Here is a 23085-nt window from a genome sequence, read left to right as displayed (position 1 = left end):
AACACTTATATATATATATAGATATATAGATATATAGATATGCATATATATACACACATATCTATGTGTGTATATATATACGTGTGTGTGTATATATGTATATATACACACTAGTGTATATATACACAGAATATACATATATGAATATACAGAATATATGCACACACACTTTGCTCAGATTTGTTTACAAAATATGTAGCATTTTTATACCATCCAATAAGAGGTACATGATTTTAAACAAATCTTATAGAAATGACATGTTATTGGAAATTTACACGTAAAAAAATCCAGCACAAAAAAATCCAAAAGCTAAAACAAGATTTTGCTACTAATCAGTGCTTCTATCACCCTTCAAGAAAAGAGAAACACAGTTATTTATATGTGATGTAAAGGCAACATTGAGGGGTTTTTTGCATTTTTTAAATTAACCACCAAATTTAACCCCCTAAAATTACAAAGAATTGAAGTCCATTTACAGATCAAGTGCAGTAAACTAAATGTTCCTTCAGCACAAAGCAGCACTAGAGAAAATAACTGGGAGAGGGAAGGTGGAGGCCAACTGGCTTAGCTAGGGAGGCAGCAGGTGGCTTCTGCAGTGGCCACACAGGTCAGAGTCTCCATCCTGAAGCACAGACAGAACTGAAGACTGTATTTAAATAACGGTCACACAGAGCTGATGTTCAGGCCTTTGCCTAGCTTCTTTCAGCAGTTTGACAAGTGATTTATATATTTTTATTATGCTGTATCCAATGGGCTGGTTTTGCTTTTGCAGTGGCTTGTCACTGAGAGGAGTCATAAGGAGGATCTTGCAGACAGTTCTGCCACTAACATTTACCACAGGTACATGACACTGCAGTGGTCAGTGGCAATTTTGAAATGTTTACACTGGACAAATGTGTGTTCCAAGCGTCCAAAATGGTTTGAAAGAACATACGATGCAGGTGGGGAGCGGACGGCCTGGAGAATCCATTGCATTTACAGAAATAGAACTGCCACTTTCAATCACGTGGCACCTCCCCAGTTGTGTGAAGAGTTTGGTGTCAATGTCAGCTGAACTCAGTGAGGAGTGGCTGGCCTTCGCATCACGTCTGTGATCCAAGCAGGTTGCGGAGCCAAGAACATGCTGCTAGCAGAAGGGCAGTCTACAGCTGCAGATGACAGCTGTCATGCAGTCAGCGATGCCTTATAGATGTCACCTGTAGGAACCATGCGTTCCATGCTAATTCACCTGAAGTCCCGTAAACAGCAAAAGTAAAAAAAATGAAATGAAAGGGCCAGGCGGATCCGGGTGTAAGATTACTATCCTTTGAATGTAGTGTCACTGTAGTTGTTAAATAAGGGGCTTGACCAGGAGGTCTCTATTTTATCAGGTGAGCTGGAGAGGAAGCTCTTGTCTTGTGAAAATGAAAAGGATATCTAATGCTCCTTGTGCTAAGTTTTACAAATTAAGATTTCTGTACTCAGAAGGTAATTTTTCAGATGAGAAATCTGTTCAAGTCACGCTGTGTAAAAATGTAAAGAGGCAGACAGGAATTTTTCAGCCATAACCATAATACCAAGGACCAGACTCTGAAGCATGAAGTCAGGAAAGGCTTGATTTTTAAGGAAGGCCCGGCTGGATCATACTGTGCTGGCAAGCAGAAGTGGGGGTAGTTTCTCCATTCTAGAAGCTGGTTTGGAAAGTCATTTCTGAGGAGGTGGTAAGAGTGACCTATTCACAGGCTCTTTTTTTGTGGATGGAGAGGAAAGACTGGGAAGGAATACAAATCTCCACAGCGGTCTGCAATCCAGCTTGGGAACTCAGTGTTGAGAAGGGATGGGGCCAGATGTGTTCAGTATTCTTAAGAACCAAAAAACATGGCCATTGCAGCCTGTTGTTGCAGGGGATAGAGAACTTATTCCATTATTTGTAACATGTTCTATATGCCAATAACCCCAGCTGGCACATACAGCAAAAAAGATACATTGTATGTGAAGATTTAACCATCTCACACAGCCATCCAAAGAGGCATCCAGGGAAGAATATGGGGAATGAATTCAGCTATGTTCTCAGAAAGTCTGAATGTCTCCCTGGACTGCAGGCACGCACTGCACCAAATGCATCAGAAAGGCAGCCTTATCTTGGATGCCGGCAGTGTGGGGGCTAGTGGAGGAGGGATCATTTTCCTGTAACAGGAGCAGGGAATATCTCAAAGTATAGAAAGGTGCCTCAACTCCGCGAAGATGGCAGTGGAGAGGTTCAGAATCTAGAGGAGAAGGGTGATTCTGGTGACCCCTTGCCAAGGAGGAGGCATCCTGCCACGGAGAGCCAAAAGTTTTCCAGATGTATGTAAGAGCATGTGCACAAGGCAAGCGAATGAGCGCAAACAGGGTTATGGAAAACATTAAGAGAATCACTCCATGGGTGGCTTGTGGCTCGACAACAGGATTGGCTAGGTAGAGGAGCACACAGCACAGGGGCACCTCAGAGCTGGAAGCCTTCCATGGGAGCCTCACACTGCTGGAAGATGTACTGTTGCTGGTTGAGATCCACCTGTGGGGCAATGCTGCTGTCTTCATCCTCTGTTCCAAAGTAGTGCTCGATCAGATCAAAGGCCTTCTGATAAATCTCTTGATTCTCATGGCTCTGCAGGAATTCAATCTTGTCCAGGCCTGCAGAGAAAAGAAGTACGTAAAAGTTACAGCTCGGTGAAAGCATATGACCATGATCATTTTCAGTCTGCTGTGAACATCAAGTTCCATAGCAATTCTCCCCCACCTTCAGAAAGAACAGGTCTCTTACCCAACTTATAGTCTCCCCACCAAAGGAAAAACAGGCTGAACTACAGAGTTCCCTGTAACTGTGTGATGTGTTTCATACCTTCTGTCTGCCTCTACCCTCTCAATCAAAAAATGAAATCAACAAGCTTGAATGTGTAAAGAACAAGGCCTCAAAGACTTTTTCTGAAGAGACTTTTAAGACCATGTTTCCTCAAAGTGTGTTCAGAGTGCTTTTTTTACAAGGACCATGACTACAAAATCACATCACTGCAAGTTCGAAGAGACTTCTGGTGATTATCTAGTTCAAGCTGCAGCCCAGCTCAGCACTACTACCAACACCAGATTACATCAGCTGTTTCTAGCCAAGTCTTCAAAACTTCCAAAGACAGAGAGACTCCATTACCTAATGTGTATCATGTATACACAATGCAGTTAAAACTCATACAACCAGCTTTTGGGCAGACATTAAGCAGATGGGCAAACTCAGGCCTTGTAGTCAGAAACAAATGAAACAAGCTAAACTATCTTTGATACCTAAGAATGATGCTAGAGTGAAATCCAAGCCTTAGACGCTCTAGTAAGTCTCTAATATTGGGAATTGTAGTGGCTTTCTTGTCTGCTCCTTTTAATATGTATGAAGACTAAAGGAAGCAATTCTCTGATGCTCTATAGACATTTCTGCACCACTGACATGAAAAGGGAAGTTCAAACCTAGAACCAAGCAAGAAAAAATGCTATTCTGATATAACTCTTCCCTGGAAGTCAAGGTAACCATGAAGGGAACCATGGTTCAAGAAACCATGTTCACTGCTACTGTCCCTCTTCTATGTTGCTCTTGATAACCCAATTCTATTTTTCTTAATAAGTACTTGCCAGTTGACAAGGAAACCCACCTCAAGAGCAGTGGTACCTCAGAACTGGGATGAAATGATGCCAAAACCTCAGCACAATAAAGGCAAACAAGGAAGTTGCTGCTGCTGCCATCATTCTACAGGGCAGCAGAGAGGGAAGGCAAAGTTTTGAAGTCTGAGCTACAGAGCAGTGCACCTGAACCTTTATCTGCTGTGGAGGGAAGATACTGAGGCTGAATGACACCCAGAAGGCTCCCTCAGTGTGAAAAGAAATTAAGAAAAGACACACTGTCTCCAATCTACCAGCAGACAAAGCTAATGTAAAAGATGGAGTACGTTGGTAAATGGAGACTTGTCAAAGAACAGTTAATTTTCAGGTAATAGTGACGAGGAAATTAATAGAATTTGGTCTACTGAAACTCTAATGGGTTCGTGATCACTGTTTTAACCCCTGACTTCCACAGTTGTTTTGCTCATACCATATGCTTCTTCAATAAGAGCGCAGTAAGGATTAATGCCAGTGCCACTGCGTTTGGATTCCTGCTCTCCAAGTCTCAGGATGTTCTCCAGCCCATTCAGTGCTACTTGCACAATCTTTGAGTCCATTACTGTAAGAAGGTCACAGAGTGGTTTGATGCAACCCAGTTCTACTAAATACCTGAAAAACAACACATGGAACCCAGTAAATTGTTTGCAAAATTGTAACCAGTGTAGCCAAATGATCAGATAAGGTATCAACTTGATGAGAGAAACTGGAGAAGTTATAGACCTCTATTTGTATCTATCCAATTCTGCTGAAACACCAAAAATAACTTTAAAATACTTTCTCTCTAGATATGACATAATAATTTAAGTTTGTAAATTATTTGTTTTTACAAATATAATTTATAAATACATTTTATATTAACACCAACTATATTACTTTATAATTTTATATATTTATAATTTTATTTTATACATTATTGCATATAAGCATAATGTACTGGTATAAGTTAAACAGGAAAAACAATGCAAATGATGCCCTTGTCTGAAGGGCTGAGCTGTTCCTCTCCAGACTTTGTTATACTCTACAACGATCACTAAGAAATGAGTTTAAAAGTTGCATTTAGTTTTTTTCACATAAGAGAAATGGTTCAATTAATTATTACAGCTGAATTTCTTATGTGATTTCTACCTAAAGGAATGAACGGGTCATTCACGACTCAGTACAAAGATGTGGTCTCTCTGGAGACAAACACTGAAAGCATGCAGAAAGATTTTCCAGTTTCTAGATTATTAGTTTGATTTCTTGCACAAACACTAATTCACTCAATTGCATTGAAAGATGTGAACTATTTCATACTTAATCTGTTCAGCAGAGCCTCCAGATGTTGCATTTGTGATTGCCCAAGCAGCTTCCTTCCTTGTCCGAAACTCAGCCGTTTGCAAAATATTTATAAGAGCTGGAAAGATATGGGCATCTATGACTGTCTGCAAAAAGAAATTACATGTCAGGGTTATAATAAAAATTAGAAATAACTTCCTTGTCTTGAGCTAGTTAATGCCTGTGCTCAGCACAACACAATAAACAATAAAATGTTAACTTATCAAGGGGCAAAAAAATCAGGTTTCAGCTTTACATTCAAAACCCTAGTTATTGCCAGGGTCTTTGCTTATCCCAAAAGAATTCAAAACATGTTCAGACTGAAGTGACTGCCATATCTAATGTGTTACTTAATCATACCTTGACAGCAAAAGAATGCCATATTTCCCTTATTTTTCCAGGTAGTGAATCACTCAGTTATTAAGTCAGTAAACCACTATGTTGTTAAGATCCCCTAAACAGAGAAAAAAACTTCATAAACCTGCGTGTCATGCTACACTTGCACTGTGTGAGACAACAGAGCAAAGAGAGAATGTATTCTAAGAACTCCTCAAAACAAGCAAGCACCAATACATTCTTTCCTGGTGAAAAGACAAAGCAACGGATGGTTCAGTAATATGGTTAACGGCTTAGCCCACCACACTGATGTAAGTCAAATGAGTATTTAGTCAGCAGCTCCAAGTTTCTACTAAGGTCCTCTGGGAAGAACCTTTTGCAATAAGACACAAATGAAATCGGTTTAGTTACACACGTATGACAAGGATCTGAACCACTTTCAGAAGGATCATTCAAAGAAGCAAGAGCTTAGGATTACATTTTTTAAACTACTGTTTTACAAATGCAAGTCATCACATAACTGGTAAATGCAAATTCAAAGAAAACCAAAGAGATCCTTTTCAAGAAGCTCTGCAGAATAAAACTAACAGATTACATACAGCAAAAAGCTATAGTCAGTTCACGGTGCAGATGGTTCCCTAGTTAAAAAAAAAACAACTGTGTGATATTTCTTTTACCCTTCCTGTTTGTCTTGGCATCTGCACTGCATCTATTTTGTAAATCCATACTGCGTACCAGTTGTATCAACCGTCCCATGAACACTGTCTCCTTTACCACATAATCTGCACTTCTAGCACAGCAAGCTGGGGCCCTCAAGGAAAACCACTTACACTTCCAACATGCCATGTTATATTAGAATTCTACTTTGCAGAGAATATTTGAAAAAAGTCCTTAACTGAAATTTTTGAACATGAAGGCTGGAAGTGGTATGTCATAAACGGGAGCCATCTATTTAAAAAAAAAGGACAAAAGAAAATATCTTCAAAAAATAGAATGCATTCCTCCCCACCCCCCCCGACATATGTTACTGGGAAAAAACAATTTTTAAAAATATACAAAAGCAACACCCTGTAAGGGTACATGGAACATGAGAGCATCTGCTTCATTAAGGTTATCAGATCAAGGACCTTTTCAGCTCAAAGGGAGATATAAATAACAGGAAAGTAATAAATAAAACACATGGTGACACAACCTGATAGGCAAGGGATAAGAGAGACAATCACAAAGAAGGAAACCCTCAGTCACTAATTAATGGGCCATTAAGAAAATACACAGCAGGGCTTTGCAGGGAGCCAGCCTGGACTTTGTAACTGATAAGACAGGGACAAGTGAGACTGTACAAAACTTAGTAACAACTCTTTTCTTATCTATCTTACCATGTAACCTCCCTTTCTAACCTGCATGAGTGCTGTAAGGATTAGGTGCTTGCAACCGAGACCAGCGTGAGTGAATTTGGGCCAGGAACTGGATCAGACCTCAGGAGACACCCCTGTGTCTGCAAGGTCAGCAACTGGAGTGGGTGGGGGTCTGAGCATCAGTAGCTGGAGGGGCCGTAGACTAAGGAGCATGTTTCTTGGGTGCCCATGAAGGGTGAATTCAGGGCCAGCAACCAGTGTCAGACCTTGGGAGAAGGGGCCTCTGCAACTGGAGGAGGTGAGGGTCCCAGCATCAGCCACTGGGGCAGGATCGCAGTCCATAGGACCTCTATGTCTGGATGCCAGCTGCTAGGGGCACTGGGGTGAGGCTGAGAGAGGCTCTCAGCACCTCAGCTGGAGTGGGACTGCAGGTCACAGGACCTACATGCCTGGGCACCAGCTCCATGCGATGGGGGCATTTACATCGTCCTCAAACGTGGTGGATCACAGTGTACATAATTTGCTGGGAAACTGGACTAGGTGGCAAGAAGGAGGCCCAGGATCCAGGCATGGACAGAGGGCTTGTACTCATATTCAAGGGGTCTGCAAGTGTGGGGATGCTTGAGACCAATGTGTGCATCTGCTTCCTAGTGAGAATCAAGCTGAACTAGCTGGTGACTGGGAGCCAAGTACAGCAAATTAAGAGAGCTCAGAAGCCGCCATGGACAGCAGATGGGCAGAGAGCCCACACGGACATTCGAAAGATCTGTGAACACAGGTGTGTGCTTGTGGACCTAGAGAGTGAGGGCATGCGTGTTTTCACTAGTGAACTTCAGTCTTGGTGACCTGGAGAGGAGAAAGGGGACTTGGCAGTCTACAGTCACATTTTATGTCAGTCCAGGTAGTGCTATGACAAGGGTGGTGTTGAGGTGGAAGCCCTTAGAAGAACAGGGTGTTAAGGGATGTTAAGTATTCTCTACCAAAAAAACCTTGATATAGATCTAGGACAGGATACGTGAGGGCATTAGTATTTTACTATTCTGGCAAAGAATAAGTAAAAAAATCTCATTATTGTTTCTTAAATCCTCTCCCCAAAAGAAAACTTTTACATGAGACACATTTCCTTAGAAAGTGCCTTCTTAAAACCAACTTCTTAAATAAATACTAAGATCAGAGTACATTACATGATAGCATGGAACTAAGTCACCACATCTTCGCTGACAGGCAGTAACATACTTCAAGCCTTCTTAATGCCAAAACAAAAAAGTTACCTTAAAATGTTTCAATTTAAACTTGTGAAATAGTAGGAGAATTCCAGAACAAAGGGAACTAGCAATGGGAGGGCAGCAAGTGGGAGAATCCCAAAAGATTGTTATTGTTTTCCTTCTGGCTCAATCAATTTAGAACTCTTTGCCTTAATGCAATGGAGGGTAAAATTACTCTTCTCAGAGTGGAGAAATGTGCCCCTGAACCTTTTCAGAAGGAATGGAATCCAGATCTCACATCTCCTGGGTGAGTGCTCTTATTTCTAATTCTCCTTATTTCTATTTATTTCTATTTCTTATTCTATTGTACAAAAGGCTACAAGCACCTTGTTTACTTTCTGCTCTACAGTGAAGTTGGCTATCTTTACCCAAGCAGAACAGGTTAAAGCACCACGATGAATTGCAGCCTCTCATAAGGCACTTCACTGAAAGAGACTGGGCTTGAGAGAGAAGCGCATTATCAGTCACTACATTTTTATGTTTCCTACTGCTCCACATGCAATGTAAGTGTTGTCACCACCTCACCCTAGCATGAGTGCCAGTTAAAGGTACTTCACTGTCCCTCTGTAGTACAGCAAAGTTTTTCAACTAGCAGTCTGTTGACAGTTGAAACTCTCAGAGCTTAGATTTTTTTTTTTAAATATACATTAACTACATCAGAAAATAGTTTCTTTAACCTTGATATCTTCATTAGATTTCAAAAGTCCAGTTAAGCTCAACAAGGGTGGAAACAATAAAGCATTAATACAGAGAAAGTGCTAGCAGCATCTATTATTTACAACCCATGTCTTGCAGCCTTGCCCACAGCAGTTACTCTTGAAAGCAAACTTAGAGTGCCTAAGGATCCCTAGCTCTACGAGATTTTATGTGGGAACAACAGCTATTGTGGAAACAGGCCGTGTCTCCCTTTCAGTTAAATTCCTTCTAAGTGATAAAACAGTAAACTACTGAAATAGAATTTGGTTTTGGTTTATTCTTGAAGAAAAGCAAACCTCAGAGCAAAACCCTAAAGGACTGTGGCAGGATGAGGTACTTAAAACTTCTGAGGAGTTATAAAGTGTTAATTCAAATTACTTTACTTTTTTAGCATTACGATACTGTGTGTGCCTGACGTGGAAGTGTTTTGAAGACTAAAGTAATGTAGAGCATACAAAATGCTCAAGATAAGCATAGCTTTCAAACAAAATGAACATAGTTAAGGGATTTCAGTTCAACAAGAACTTTAAATCGTGTGAAAGAAATAAAAAGGAAATGAAAAAATTCGAGTTGTAAACTAAGGACTAATGTACAAACTACTGCAGATCTCACTCTGTCACCTGTTCAATGTTCCACTATTCCTTGAAAAATGAAAAGTGCCTTGGTCATTCATGAAAATAGTGGGCAACTGCCTCATACGTGCCATAAAGTAAAGGATGTTTAAACATTCTTTTTGAGCAGTTGATGCATTGCAACACTCATGTTTATGCCCTCTAAATGTGACCTGAATTTTTCAAGGAGTATAACAGCAGGCCAACAGGGTAACCAAAGCTTAAAGAAACACTGCAAAACCTGTATCATTTTTAGCAGTTTTATATGGATTTTTCCTATCCAAATCACTCTTCTGCTTGCATGCAAGAACAAAACACTAACATCCTGCTTCCAACAGCAGTCAACAGCAGATGCACAAGAAAGTGTACACTCTAGTCATGTTTATTTTTCTTTTTCTCCTTTTTAAGTATTCACAGTTGCAGCAATGAGTTCCAGTTAGACTACACCTCTATGAGAAGGTATGTGCTTGTTTGTCCTAAACACAGCACCAAGTGATCTCTCTGACACCTCGTTCTTCAAGGATCTTGCTCAAAAATCAAGACAATCATTCCTTGTTCACCTTATCAGATGTCACTCATGTTTCTACAGCATTCTGCCACAACTCCCTTCGCCTGTCTCACAGTCTACGAAGCTGTTCCTCATATGGAACCCAGTTGACATTTTATGGTCCTTCCTTACCACCCACTCCCACCATATCCCCTGAAGACGGATCTACATTCAGGGCAACAATGAAGATTTCTACTAGAACAAGGATTCCCCTTTTGCTTTTTTTATCCCTTTTCTGATGATTTCTAACACTCTCATTGGTTTTAGGCTGCTACTACTAGGCACTGAGGTGGTATCTTCAAAATACATCAGAAATCTCTTTTCTGCATAATAAGTAATCCAGAGCCCACCTTTTCATACATTAAACTAACACTGAAATTTTTGCCCAACTGCATCTGTTCGGATTTGTTAGAACTGAACTCCATCTTGACTTGTAACTACGAGTCTTTCGGGAAACTGAATTTTAATTGAAATCTGCATTTTCAAATTTAATTTGAGATAGAACTGAATTGTAATGCTCAGTCCTTCAGCAAATCTGGCCCTCACGTTTGGAGTGTCAACTTTTTTGTGCTTGTTTTTTCATTTTTTTTTTAAATATCCCTGTGCTGTGGCCCTCCACGACGGTTGCCTGTCTCTTAGAAACATTTTTTTTTTTTTAATTTTAATCGAGCTTCTTCACTTTATAGTATTTGATTCTTTAAAGAGTAAAGCTAGATAGAAAAATGAATTTTCAGAGTTTTATTAAAGCTGCATGGATGTTGAATCTAAATACATTGTAGCCACTGTCAGGCAGCAGGTCTTCAGCAGTAGTATAGGAAATGAGTATTTTGAGCTGGTCAATACCAAGTGAATTTGCTTTTCCCCCTTTGGGTTCCCACAAATAAATCACTTATAGTATGCAAAAATACACGTATACATTTAGTATGCAAGTGTTGGCATCATGTGTCAACATGTGATTCATCACACAAATGTGAAAGCAACCAAGTCTTACATGACTCTTCTGCTCCTGCAAGCTCTCTCATTACCTGTAACAAATCAAGATTACAGTCACCACCCTAGCTGGCAGCTGTGAATACAGCCCTACTGCTATGATCTCCTCCTGGCTGGAAACTTCAGTTCATAGAGGCTTCTCAGTTACTTGTGTTCCAGTTACCTTGTTTACTCATTCAATTTACAACTGCTTTTTAAATAACATAGCAAATATTTGTAAGCCAAAGCTACTTAACATGGCACAAGTACAAAACCATTGCCATCTGAGAGCCAGGAAGGAAGCACTTCAGATCTCAGTTCTAATGCACTTTTATGTTGTTGACACAGACATCTAAGCCTATAGACTCCAAACTGTGTGTAAAGCAAACTTCTTGCCAGTTTACACAAGGTTGCTACTGCTGTCAGGAAGAATCTGCGCTACAATAAAGACCACCTTGTTGAGGTGTATCCAGCTTACAGGGTCTGTCCTACAAAAAAATATCACAATATATATCACTGACGGCTGAGGTTTTCAGGCAGGATAAAGGAATTAAAGGTATTCTAGCTCTGCTGCCCTCAATGTGGTATGATGTATGAGATTCACCATATACAGAAGCCTGAAAACAGATTTTTGTACTTAAACACAAACTTAAACCTGGAAATTATTAATCTTTGACTTTGGCTGATCCTCAATCAAATATGACTTTGTCTGCAAGGCTGTATTTTGCTCCTAATTGAGAGACTTTTTCAAGTCCTGCCACCACAAACAGTACACGAAGATTTTAGACCACTGGTGTAAACTACGCCATAAAGCAAACACACTTAAATATAAGTAATTTGATACACAGATTGCCTGTGTAAATCACAGCTTTTCGTGTGAATCATGTTATTCCTTTTCTCTGTCCCCAGCCCCACCATGGTCTTTTCAGAGTAGAGCCTCTGACAATTCTCAGCTTATATCTTTACCCCAATTTGTAAAAATGTATTCCATTCTAGAATTTTAAAAACCAACAGACGATGTATCATTTGCTACACTTGCCCACGTCACATTTCAGCAAGGACAGGAAACCCTAAAGAAGGAAAAATATGGCACAGATCCTGTTGCTATTGTGCCTAGCCATACTCAGTTTTCCAGATGTTCTTGTGAGAATTTAAGGTATATTAGAAAAAAAGTTATAAGTTTCTTAACCTGTCAACACGAGAGAACTCCTATGATGTCTTCACTGTCAGATATGGATGATTGTGTCTGATGTACTGCCTTTCATAGCTTTTCAACAGGTTGCGAAGTTAGACACAGAGCATTTTCTGAGGTATGTGATAGCCTTTCATACCCTTCAGAAGGGTCGACAGTCAGGAATTAGCTTCAGCTGTGTAGTTCTCCTTCTGACTCCCAGGAAGATGTAGTTCCCCTTCTCCCTGACTGGGGAAGCTATCCACTGAAGTACAGCAAAGCTGTATACAAACTAGGAAATTAACAAACAAAAACTATACTTAGTGACAATCATGACTGCATCAGGATATACATATCCAACCCAAACCTTAAAAGCACAGAAATAAAGAGGGGAAAGACTGCTGTATTCCACCATGCTTTCCTGTTGCCTAGGCACTGTTGATAACACACTCTGAAAGGCTTTCACTTCCACCTTTGGGGGGGGGGGGAACAAACCTCCTGTGATTTAATATTAGTTACAAAAGAAAGTTCAGTGCTTACTTTCACACATTTCATGCATGCTAACTTATATTGCCTTAACACTAGAAAGAGTTTACTTGACTATGTTTGAGTGCAAATCTAATGGTGATAGGCTGCTGTCTTGTCTTTTAGAAATGGCGGTGAAAGCCTTTGGAGTGTGCTACCGAACAGCATCGTAGGCAGTATGAAAGTGGAAATGAATATAGAAGTCCTTCCCTCTAACTTTATATTTCTATACTTTAGAGTGGGTGGATGGAAGAAGTGTAACCCAATGCAATCTTAAAAAACACTAAATATAGCTCTGTCTGTTAATATCAGTTAGATAAAATACCTATTAGATTTACCGCAATATTTAATTTTCCTCTTGGTGTGCAGAAGGGATGGCTAGATTATGGCTTGAGCACTACCCAAAGTTTCTATAGTATTCTAACATCCCAACTGCTCTGGAGCAACAACCCACTAATTAGGATCAGCTGGAAACTTGCAATAATGTGGTTTACTATGCCCGGTAGACATTTAACTTTCAGGAGAAAAATTACCATGTGCTGAAATTATTGTCTGGTTTCTGGCTAAAGACTGTGCATGTTCAAAATCCAGTTAGTATCATAGAGACTGGACTAGATCTGGCTACAGTCTATGACCTCTAGTAGGAACTATCAAGCAATCTGGAGGGAGTGGGGAGAAAGGAAAAGAAAATTATTTAGTTTAGAGCTGCATCTAGTATTTTAGAATTCCTTCTGTAAGGAAGGCCAATTCTCAAGAAGTAATGTTTTAATTCATCACAATGTGAAATTAATTAAGAGAAAGAAAAAAATACCTCAACTCACAGATGAAATAGGTTCATCTATGAACTTAGTTAACTCAGATATTCTTCCTTGATGGGAATTAACCTTTGTCCTCACAGCTACTGAGAACAGCCTAAGCTTTTATTCTCCATTTTAGCATATGACCACCTTCAAGAAACACTTTACCAAACAGCATTTTCCAACTTCAGAAATTATTTTGTAGTGGTTTTCAGCTCAAATGTTTACAATGATTTTGAGATTGAGTAGGAGTTGTCTGAAGTAATAGCTAAGAGAAGTTTTCTCAGAAAAGCAGACATATCAGCTCTGGAGCTGAAAGGAGGTTTCATCACACCTTGTATTTCACATGACATTCTCTAGGTTGAGACTAGAAATTAAAGAATTAGAGCCTTTCTGAAATTTGTTACACATCTGTGATGAGCCTTTCCTTTCAACATGACATAATCATTGCAATTACACCTGCAATGGCCAATTTTACTTCCAAGAAACAGTGGCCTCGAGATCTCCTATCAACCATGTTGGCAAACATTCTCCAATGTCCTTTACTTCACAACTTTCCTGTAACGGGCCTCCTTCTGCAGTTCCAAAAATCTAAGGCTCATGATTTGCAATATGTTGTAATTACCAGGATCATTATCTCCTGCTCAGAATCAGAAACCCTATTTTTTGTTATCTCATTTTTATAACTACCAGCATAGATTAAATTGGGTATGCACTTAGGGCAGTCGGTGTTTCACTATACAGCGTGTGTATGCTCAGAGTTCAAAGGCAGCTCAATTACTCTGAATGGGGCCTGAGAGATTCTTAAATGACCTATAGCTTTCACTTTTGAGAAGCTGCTTCTCATTTTTTTCCCTGGACTTGAGTAATGCATTAACATGCTTCCAACCTTGTCTGTGAAATATCTTAAGGCAGCTGCTTTAAGCTGGATTCTTTTAAATCTACATGTATTTTGGTCATTTGATTGACACTGTGTTTTCTTGATGCAAGAGAAAGCAAGCTTCTACCCACACAACCACAACAGCTATTTTTCTATGCCGAGTTAAAGGGGTTTTTTGTACTTTAAAGAATCGCCTGCTAGAAATGAAGGTGCAATATTAATGGCTCATAGCATTAAATTCCCTCTCCCTGCCTTCCCACCTCACCTCTCCAAGTCACAAAGCAATTCTAATCTGTTCTCAGTAGAAAGGGGGCTGATCTAAACTGGTGGTATAAACCAAAACTTTTAAAAACTACTAAACACACATATGCATAGATGTACCTAACAATTTTGTTTAGGTAGATTAGGCAAATTTTGTTTTAACAAAGGAGAGATTATTTTATCCTTACTTGTTTTCAAATAAAGATGTGACAACAGTTTAGAAGACTGAGGACTACCAAGGGTATAGTTAAGACTCTCTGCCTAAAGCCTTACTTTTACGTGTCTCAGCAGTGGATACCAGGTGTAAGAATACTGTACAAACAAGGACAGGCACTTACTCCTTCACTTGAACAGGACCGTGTAGTACAGTGAATACTTATGTAGAAGTCACAAAAGTGAATACACTATTGAAATAGCTTCTAGTGCACTAGAATTTAAGTTACCTCTAGGACTCTTCACAACTGTATCTTCACTTGATCAAGAATATGAAAATAGAGATCCTGAAGTTTTGAAAAAATGCTCTAATAACAAACTTTACTTTCTATTGCCACTTCTGATACTTATTTCTTTATGAAATGACTTGTTTGGATATCTGATTTTTTCAAGTTCTTTTTCCTAAGTCTGCAGCATTCCTATATGATTGTGCATCCTGAAGCAACTCTCAGACAGACTTGGGGAAAACCACAAAGTTAAGAAAATGTATTGGGCTGGATTGTTCCGCAGAGAAATGGCCTTCTAGAGAGAAAATACTGCTCCTCCCTGTTTCTAAGGTGGTAGCAGCATGGATAAAGCAGCCAAAAGATTCTTCACTGCAAGAAAAGCAAAGGCAAAACCATTTTTACCTTAGTACAAGCAGCAGTAATTACCTTCTTTGCACTGCTAATTGCACAGCAATTACAATTGCTGATGCAGGAAAAAAAGTGGTACAGTTGCTGATTTTACGCAGCACTTTGTGTTAGAAATTCAGCTAATCCACAGATTAACACACAAGCCACAATAAAGGCAGAATCAGAATTCTTGGAGCTCTACCAAGATTAGATTAAGTAACCCTATCGTTCTCTATATCTGAGAAAAAACATGATCTTCAGTGGTAAAAGTAAAATCTTGACTGAGAAAGCCGGAGCAAATAGAACTATAGGAGGTTTCTTTGCTCACAGTTCCACTTCCATCTTTGTCATGTTCTCACATCAGACAAGAAGGACCTACACCGCTTTCTGCCTTTGTAAGTTTTGTTTTCTTGCCTACTCATTTCCTAACATAAGCATCTCTGAAGTTAGATGAGCACTCGGCTTTTAATTCCAGGAAGCTTAGCAGAAACTGAGTTATCTTCCAGAAAAGTATTAACTTTATTTCCTGTGCTTTTCAAGATGAAGATCATTCAAGGTATTAAGCCTTTTCGCTACCCCTTCAGCAGCTGAATGTTCTCTGTAAGGGAGAATGTATAACCAAAAGATTGCAAGCACTAGCTGCGAAGGATATAATACACTTTTTCCTCAGGAAAAACACACAGCCTTTTTACAATCTCTTGCAAAAAGTTTTCTGCAAAAGAGAAGTAATTCTATCCCTTGGGTGAAGAGGGTTAACCACTTCATGCTCATTCTTACCGTATAGAATGAATAATTCAGAGCTATCAGATATAAGACCAGCAAATGTCAGGCTGCCTTCCAAGGAGAAGGATATCGAGGAAAGTAGTACTCCTTGGCCACTTTTGCCAACGTATTATGGGATTTGATTTACTTTCTGTGCAAACATGCATTGTTTCTGCGTGGTTACCGAGATGAATGTTTCTAATGTCTAATATTTCTGCTCTTTATTTCTGTTCCTCAAAGAATAGATATCTCCAACTGGACTTCCATGCATCCTCTGCAATCTCTGAAAATTCTGTATCCAGTGAGGGAGAAGAGCATTGAGAAATGTAACTTCAGAAGAATTAAATTTGATTTACATGATGAGACTTTCATTCAACTGCTTTGAAGGAAACCTTGCATATTTATCAGATGAAGCCTGGTTTCACTATAATCTGTTTTTCCATCACTTCTGAAAAAGAGAAGGAATGAGGAATTGTCCTTGAAAGCCAAGCAAAATAATCCCCTAGTATAGCTGTTCTGAAAAAACTCCACGACCAGGGGAAAAAAAAATATTTAGCAGTTTCTCCTTTATCTGGTCAAAGAAAAAGATTTCTCTGCAGAGGAGATGGTCAATCTCTCATTTATATCATCTGGAGATAAGTCCTGGGACTCCTTCCTGATGGCTGACACTAAGCCCAGACTCAGAACAAAGATGTGGTCTTTTGGAGGCCTAATTGTAAAGACTGACACAAGGGAGTGAGACTTTCATTTGCTTCTGTGTGTTACTGCTTAACATGAAAGGATTTAAAAATATGGTGTAAGCAGGACCGACGCATCCCAACGCAATATGTTAGACATCCTCCATTATTGTTCAGTTTAATAAAAAGCAATTTTAGATGTGGTTAAGCACAACTGCCTGTATCAGGAATTATAAGAAAATATAAACAGGAATAAAGAAAGTATTTTACAATGTAGGTGTCCGTATCTGGTGGTGAAATTAAGAAACTTGTAAAGTTATTTGATTCGCAAAGTTTGTAGCTTACTTCTTTCTTACTTGAGAATTTCTGTATCTTAGTGATTGTCAAAGGCATGAAGCAAATTACTTAAAACAAGGTTTTCTTGATCTTAGCCTCATCTTGTCATTCTCTACTAGCATGACCATCTCTCCCCTTTTATAATCTGTAGATGATTATAAAATTAAATAATTTTCATTTTAATTTGAGAGATGACTGGGCCACAGAAATATTCTAATTATCCTCAGAACCTATAATATACTTCTGCTTATATGTAATTATAAATCTACAACTGTGTATACACACAAATATGCACTTTATATACAAAAAACAGTATATCGTCTAATATATGTTTCTTCTAGCCTGCAAGACAAAGATTACTGATCGTAGCTGAAAAGGTTACCTGGATCTGGGCTCTGTTTCCAGCTGTTATATTAGATATTGTCCAGCATGCTTCCTTTTTGATAGATTCTTTTGGGCTGCTTAGCAAGTGCAGTAAACTCTGCAGGGCTGAACAATTCAGAATTACCTGAATACAAAAGAAATAGAAATAAACAAACCACACCTTCAAGGAAATTTAGGATAAAGAATCTCAGGAATAAGGAATATAATGTCTTCAAAATCTGTAAAGCATATCCCATCAGATGATTCCAAAAAGTTAAGGGGAGGGAAAACTCCCACCAACAAAAACCCCAAAACAAAACAAAAAAATAGAGTAAGAAGTAAGAAATAAATGTTTGTATTTTATATGCAGGAAAGCTAATGAGCAAAATAACTGAGTAATTCAGATAAGAGATCATGCCCTCATTATGATTTCAGAATGACCTGAACACAAGAAAATATTAAGGCCATTATAACCAAACAAAAATGATGTTACAAATACTGATGACAGTGTTTTCCTGTATTCTTGTTTTCTATATTTTTGTATACCTGGAAGCTCCAATTACTCCTGCTTTCTGCATCAGCTGGCACAGTGGGGAAGACTGTTGCCAGTGTTGTGTCCAATGATATTATGAATGGGCAATTGTTATTAAAAAGAATTGTTAAAAATTGCAACTGTACAGAGCAGAAAGTTGCAAGAAAATCTGCATTTCCAAAATTCTAGGTGCCTAAAGTTAAAGAGAAAATGCCCCAGAACAGGTATGTTACAAGACAGAATACCTGATTATGTAATGTTTGATAGTGAAGGGCTTTTTGACCCTCTGGAAAGGGCACAAGAAGGTTCAATGACTGAAATATTAAAGAAATTAAAAAAAAATTGCAACTTCTTACAAGTAAATAAAAAATTAGAAGAGCCTACCAAGAACCATGGTAGTTTTGCCTTGTATGGTAAAGCAGGCAGGCTAGAAAGACGGTGTGGTACAGAATTTTATGAAAAAATTTTAGTCTGTTTGTGGAGGTCAAAAAGATGAGAGTGTCAAACTGAATCATGGTGATGACTTCTGATCTTGGAATCTGAATTCCCTTGCTCATCTCTCTCTCTGACTCCATACATACTGCTAAAACCTTTCCATTCCAAATTAAGATTAAAAAAAGCAAAGGTTATGGTTCAGGATTTTGTCATGTATCTACTGGCACACACACTGTCTATGGTTCCGGCCATCTCCAAGCACTGGCAATTGTTAACTGATCTGGAAATCAGACCTAAAGAAAAAGCAGGTTTGTGCTCTGAGGCTGTAGTTTTCAGGCAACTGTCCTGTACGTTGCTGACATGTTCAGAAACATATCAACTGTCAAAGCTGAGCTCTTCCTTCTCCATCACATGAAGGATTTTTATATGCGTTCTGGACCCCTCTTTAGCATACAGCACAATCTGCAGGCAGAACTATCAAACTATCCTACTTAAGCAGTTCTCTAGAATTTTAGGAATGCTTATAGTATACTCCTCTTGACTAAAATTGTGTGCAACAGAAATGTTTTAACATTTTCTTGAACTGAAATCTAAGATTCAGGCAGTATTTAATGACCTGCATTACAAGTGATTTAGTGATCCCTTGTTGTTTTATTTTAAATGAAACTATGAAACCACAAAATGCACCTCATTCGTCTGACTGATCTGCAAAACAAAAGCCCCTGAGAAAATACAAGAAAGCCTATGCAATTCAGCTACAGAAAAAAATTTGTAACAATCAAAAAATCATGTTAACCTCCTCCAGCACTAGTGACAAGATATTCAGTGTCCTGCTGCTCCTAACATCTTTCTCTAATCTCTTTGTCACAGAACTACAGAATTCCAAAGGATACATTTATACAAAAAGAAAACAAACAAACCCCCAAAAAACCCCACGCATTGAAAGAAAGAAGCCTCAAGGTTAGGAACCTGGATTTTAACATCAGCATTATTTACATGGAAGAAGAAGTAATTTAATGCTTTGAATGAGATTGTCACCAGCCAGTAGATCACAGGTAACATACGTATGCAAGGCACAGACTCTCTGCTTCCACAGATTTTAGAAACTGATGGGAGCTGCTGTCTCTTGCAAAACGTACCAAGCAGCAGGATGACAACCTAGCATCTCTGAAGCATCAAGTTTCCTGGCTCCCTGTTTAATTCCAATACAGTGGTGGAAGTCACTGCCTCCTACCAATACTTCTCCAAGCATGTGCCCAGACACAGTTACATATTATCCAAAATCTGACCAGACACTCTTTTTTGGTATATTCATCATAGACTGCCAACAGCATCAAATGTGACAGGCCTTCAATGGCCCTATCACAATACATCATTCAGATTCAGCCTAAAAGGCAGATTTGCTTTAAACAAGCCAGAAAAAACGCAAAACCAACCACCCAACCACCCAAAAACCTCAAAAGGTATTGCACAGTTATACACAAATCCCAGACACAGCTATACAAGAATCCCCAGCAGTTCAGGACCAAACAGAAAAACTATGAAAACCACATGTTTTGAGGCAACTAGTGTCATCAATCCTTTGCTTTCAAACTTCAAAAGGAACAAGGAGGTGCTTGTGAATAGGTTACCAGAACCAACAGAAAGATGAACTGCAGTACAACACAAGAGAAAGTGAATACATACCTGGGTCTGGATATCATCTCCTGTGACAATGTTCCCAACAGCTCGTAAGGCAGGAGATACAACTTTGTAGTCATTGTGCCTAAAATTACCAAGGAAAGATCTAAGCGTTAACCATCCTGAAGTGTCTCCATCTGTACATCCTCAAGGAAGGAACATCCACCAGCCGGGGGAAATCTTCCCTGCTAAACCTGATTTAACTCTCACTATCTGAATCGAAACACTCTTTGATTTTAAACTAATGGTAACTCTTTACAGGGTTTCTAAATATTTAGGTCTCTAGATATCATTCAGCAGCAGAAAAATAAAATATAAGATCAAAAGAATATAAGCACTTCAGAGTATAGGCATCCTTGGGAGAAAAAAGTAATCAGTTTTAACTATAAAACACACTTAATGCAGCACACACAAAGGCAGAGAATGAGACAGAGGAACATCGACAGAAGCTGTGTGTTTAATGCAGCCATGTCCCCATACAGCTGTTTGAACATCTTCTGTCATCATATGCATTCCCCAATCATTGTTAAATCAGGATTAGAATAGGAAGGGTGAGGTAAGGATTTTTTTTCTCAAATTAAAACACTTCTTTATAAAAAGGTACCTTAGGCAATAGATTCTACTCATTAATCCAGCATCAAATTTGCTTTAATCTTAAAAGCCTTAATAATCTTTTTTATTTACATCACTGAAAACCATTATTTCTTGTTCTTAGGTAACTAAATGCTCCATGTCCTTCCCTTAGACCTGAAGAAATGGCTTGGAACAAGGCCAGTCTCCCTGACCCCAACTCCTAGAGCTACACTTTACTGACCAAAGCGTATGTATATTCTTGTACAGTAAGGATTTAGAAAATTATTTACATTTCAAGTCCCTTGTACTGTCAATTCTAGTAAGTTTTACTATTTCTTACATGTCTACCTTTGATATCGTTCGGCAATTTCATTGGCAGGTAATTATAACATGGACCTCAATGGCACAGAGAAAATTCCAATATATATTATCAATTTTACAAAAATGTAGCTGTTAGGTGCAGGAAAAAAATCTTTTAAGAAATAGCAAAATGAGTACAAGAGAAGTTCCATTGTTTCTGTTACTCATGACAAATACAGAATATTGAACACAGGTAAAATTAAAACTCAAATCTTGCTTTTTGGAAATTACTACATTTCAAGACATATCTAATTAAACTCCCTATTGCCAGAACCTTGATTTTAGAGAAAAGAGCGGATAGTACATTTGCTCAGAATAAATTTCTTACATCAGCAATTCCACAAGTCTTCTGCATACTCCTGCATCGATCACAGCCTGGATTTTATCATTGGGGCCATCAGACAAATAGGACAAAGCCCAGCAGGCATCAGCTAATACATCTGTATCATTGACAAAGAGCAGCCAGGAAAGCACACTAAGACAAGGCGAAACCTGTAAGACATTAAGAGGAGATACACATATTGTGCAATTAAAAGGGCCAGAAGAGCTAGTAGCATGTCAGTTAATTTTGTATGTGACTTTATAGGACTAGGCACTGGCATCTCAAGGTTCAATACTCAGAATATTTAGAATCATAGAATGGTTTGGGTGGGAAGGGACCTTAAAGATCATCTAGTTCCAACCCCCCTGCTGTGGGCAGGGACACCCTCCACTAGACCCTGTTGCCCAAAGCCCCATCCAACCTGGCCTTAAACACTTCCAGGGATGGGGCCTCCACAACCTCTCTGGGCAACCTGTGCCAGTGCCTCACCACTCTCACAGTAAAGAATTTCTTTCTAACATCTAATCTAAATCAACCTTCCTTCAGCTTAAACCCATTACCCCTTGTCCTGTCACTACACTCCCTGATAAACAGCCCCTCACCATCTTTCCTGTAGGCCCCCTTCAGGTACTGGTAAGCCGCAATTAGATCTCCCCAGAGCCTTCTTTTCTCCAGGCTGAACAATCCCAACTCTCTCAGCCTGTCCTCACAGGAGAGGTGCTCCAGGCGTAGGTAGCACTTCTGTGCAGGGCTGTAGCCACACAAGTATGGAGGAGCATGTCAGCAGAAAAGCACTATGAGAATTCTTCAGCCTCTACGGTACAATGTTTGGCAACTTAAACTCATACTTGTCCACTAAGATGTGCCATACTTTGCACTACAGCAGCCAAGATGTACAGAATTTTGTTCTGCTGTGGGATGGTCATCTCCAGTACAGGAACAGTAACAAAAAGCTAGGAGACAACGATATCAAAATAATAGTTGTGAACACCTGCCTAAAGGACTAAATACATTCAAAAACATCATTTGTAAGAAGCTCATGCATTGTTTCAAAGACATTCTGAAATATTTCTGCTATTTAGTTTAAGCTTCAGCACCCTTATTTCTTATTTGGATACCACCACCTCACAAACACATTTCCTTTCAAACATTTCTTACCTTGGCAAAATCTGGTGGAGGATTTTTCCCTCTGCAGAGGTTGGATAGAGCCCATACAGCATTTCGGGTCATAGTGAGACGATTCTGTTTTGAAAGCAATCTAAAACAAACAAAACAAAAAAAATCCAACCTTTGCTTTTAAAAAAAAATAAATAAATCAAAGCCAGGCAACTCTGTAGGGTCAACTGCATGAATCATTAAAATACACTCAGGCCTACATTTTTACTTACACCAGGTCAAAATATGCTAAATTTGTTTTCTGTAAAAAATACATCCTAAGAAAAATCATGCTCGATGGCTGGATACTGACATACATGCTAGACACGTGAATCCTAGTATCCCAACAAGAACAAAAACCCTTATCCTAAAAGTATCTCCATTTAATTCCTTAGATACTAATGTGGCAGATTAACATTCAAAAGGTGCAGGAACTGTGACAAAATTAAGTGGAAGGATGGGCAGGTAGTTTTGGAGAATACTCTCCTCACTGAACTGCATTTTTATGTCAGTGTCAGATTTTACACTTTCGTGTGTGAAGCTCACTAGTAAAGTAGAACAAAATTTTCCCTCAGAAAATGCTTACAATAAGGTTTAGGGTTTCTCAAACATTCCAGACAGTCATGTATCTCACAGCAAGCACAGTTCACAGACTTTCTGTGCACACTGGCTCCAG

General features: G+C 39.1%; 1 protein-coding gene across 12 annotated transcripts in view; it reads right to left on the bottom strand.

Annotated features, from left to right (window-relative positions):
* The window catches only part of KPNA1 (karyopherin subunit alpha 1), a 62820-nt gene that overhangs the window by 13601 nt on the left and 26134 nt on the right, over positions 1-23085 (bottom strand). For 10 of the 12 annotated variants that reach the window (XR_008576161.1, XR_008576174.1, XR_008576182.1 and 7 more), the window contains 7 exons: positions 22413-22512; positions 21261-21424; positions 20006-20084; positions 17372-17497; positions 4954-5081; positions 4091-4269; positions 2464-2652 (listed from right to left, as the gene is read on the bottom strand). Coding sequence is in view for 4 of the 12 variants with exons in the window: in XM_054818796.1 (XP_054674771.1) it covers positions 2465-2652; positions 4091-4269; positions 4954-5081; positions 17372-17497; positions 20006-20084; positions 21261-21424; positions 22413-22512 (964 nt within the window). In the remaining 8 variants the exon portion in view is untranslated. Of the gene's footprint in view, positions 1-176; positions 2653-4090; positions 4270-4953; positions 5082-17371; positions 17498-20005; positions 20085-21260; positions 21425-22412; positions 22513-23085 lie in introns of those variants that run through there. The other 2 variants (XM_054818795.1, XM_054818794.1) reach the window with 1 other exon arrangement.

Source organism: Grus americana, chromosome 1 (genome assembly GCF_028858705.1).
Source record: "Grus americana isolate bGruAme1 chromosome 1, bGruAme1.mat, whole genome shotgun sequence".
Taxonomy (NCBI): Eukaryota; Metazoa; Chordata; class Aves; order Gruiformes; family Gruidae; genus Grus; species Grus americana.
This window is presented reverse-complemented; position numbering and strand designations above follow the sequence as displayed.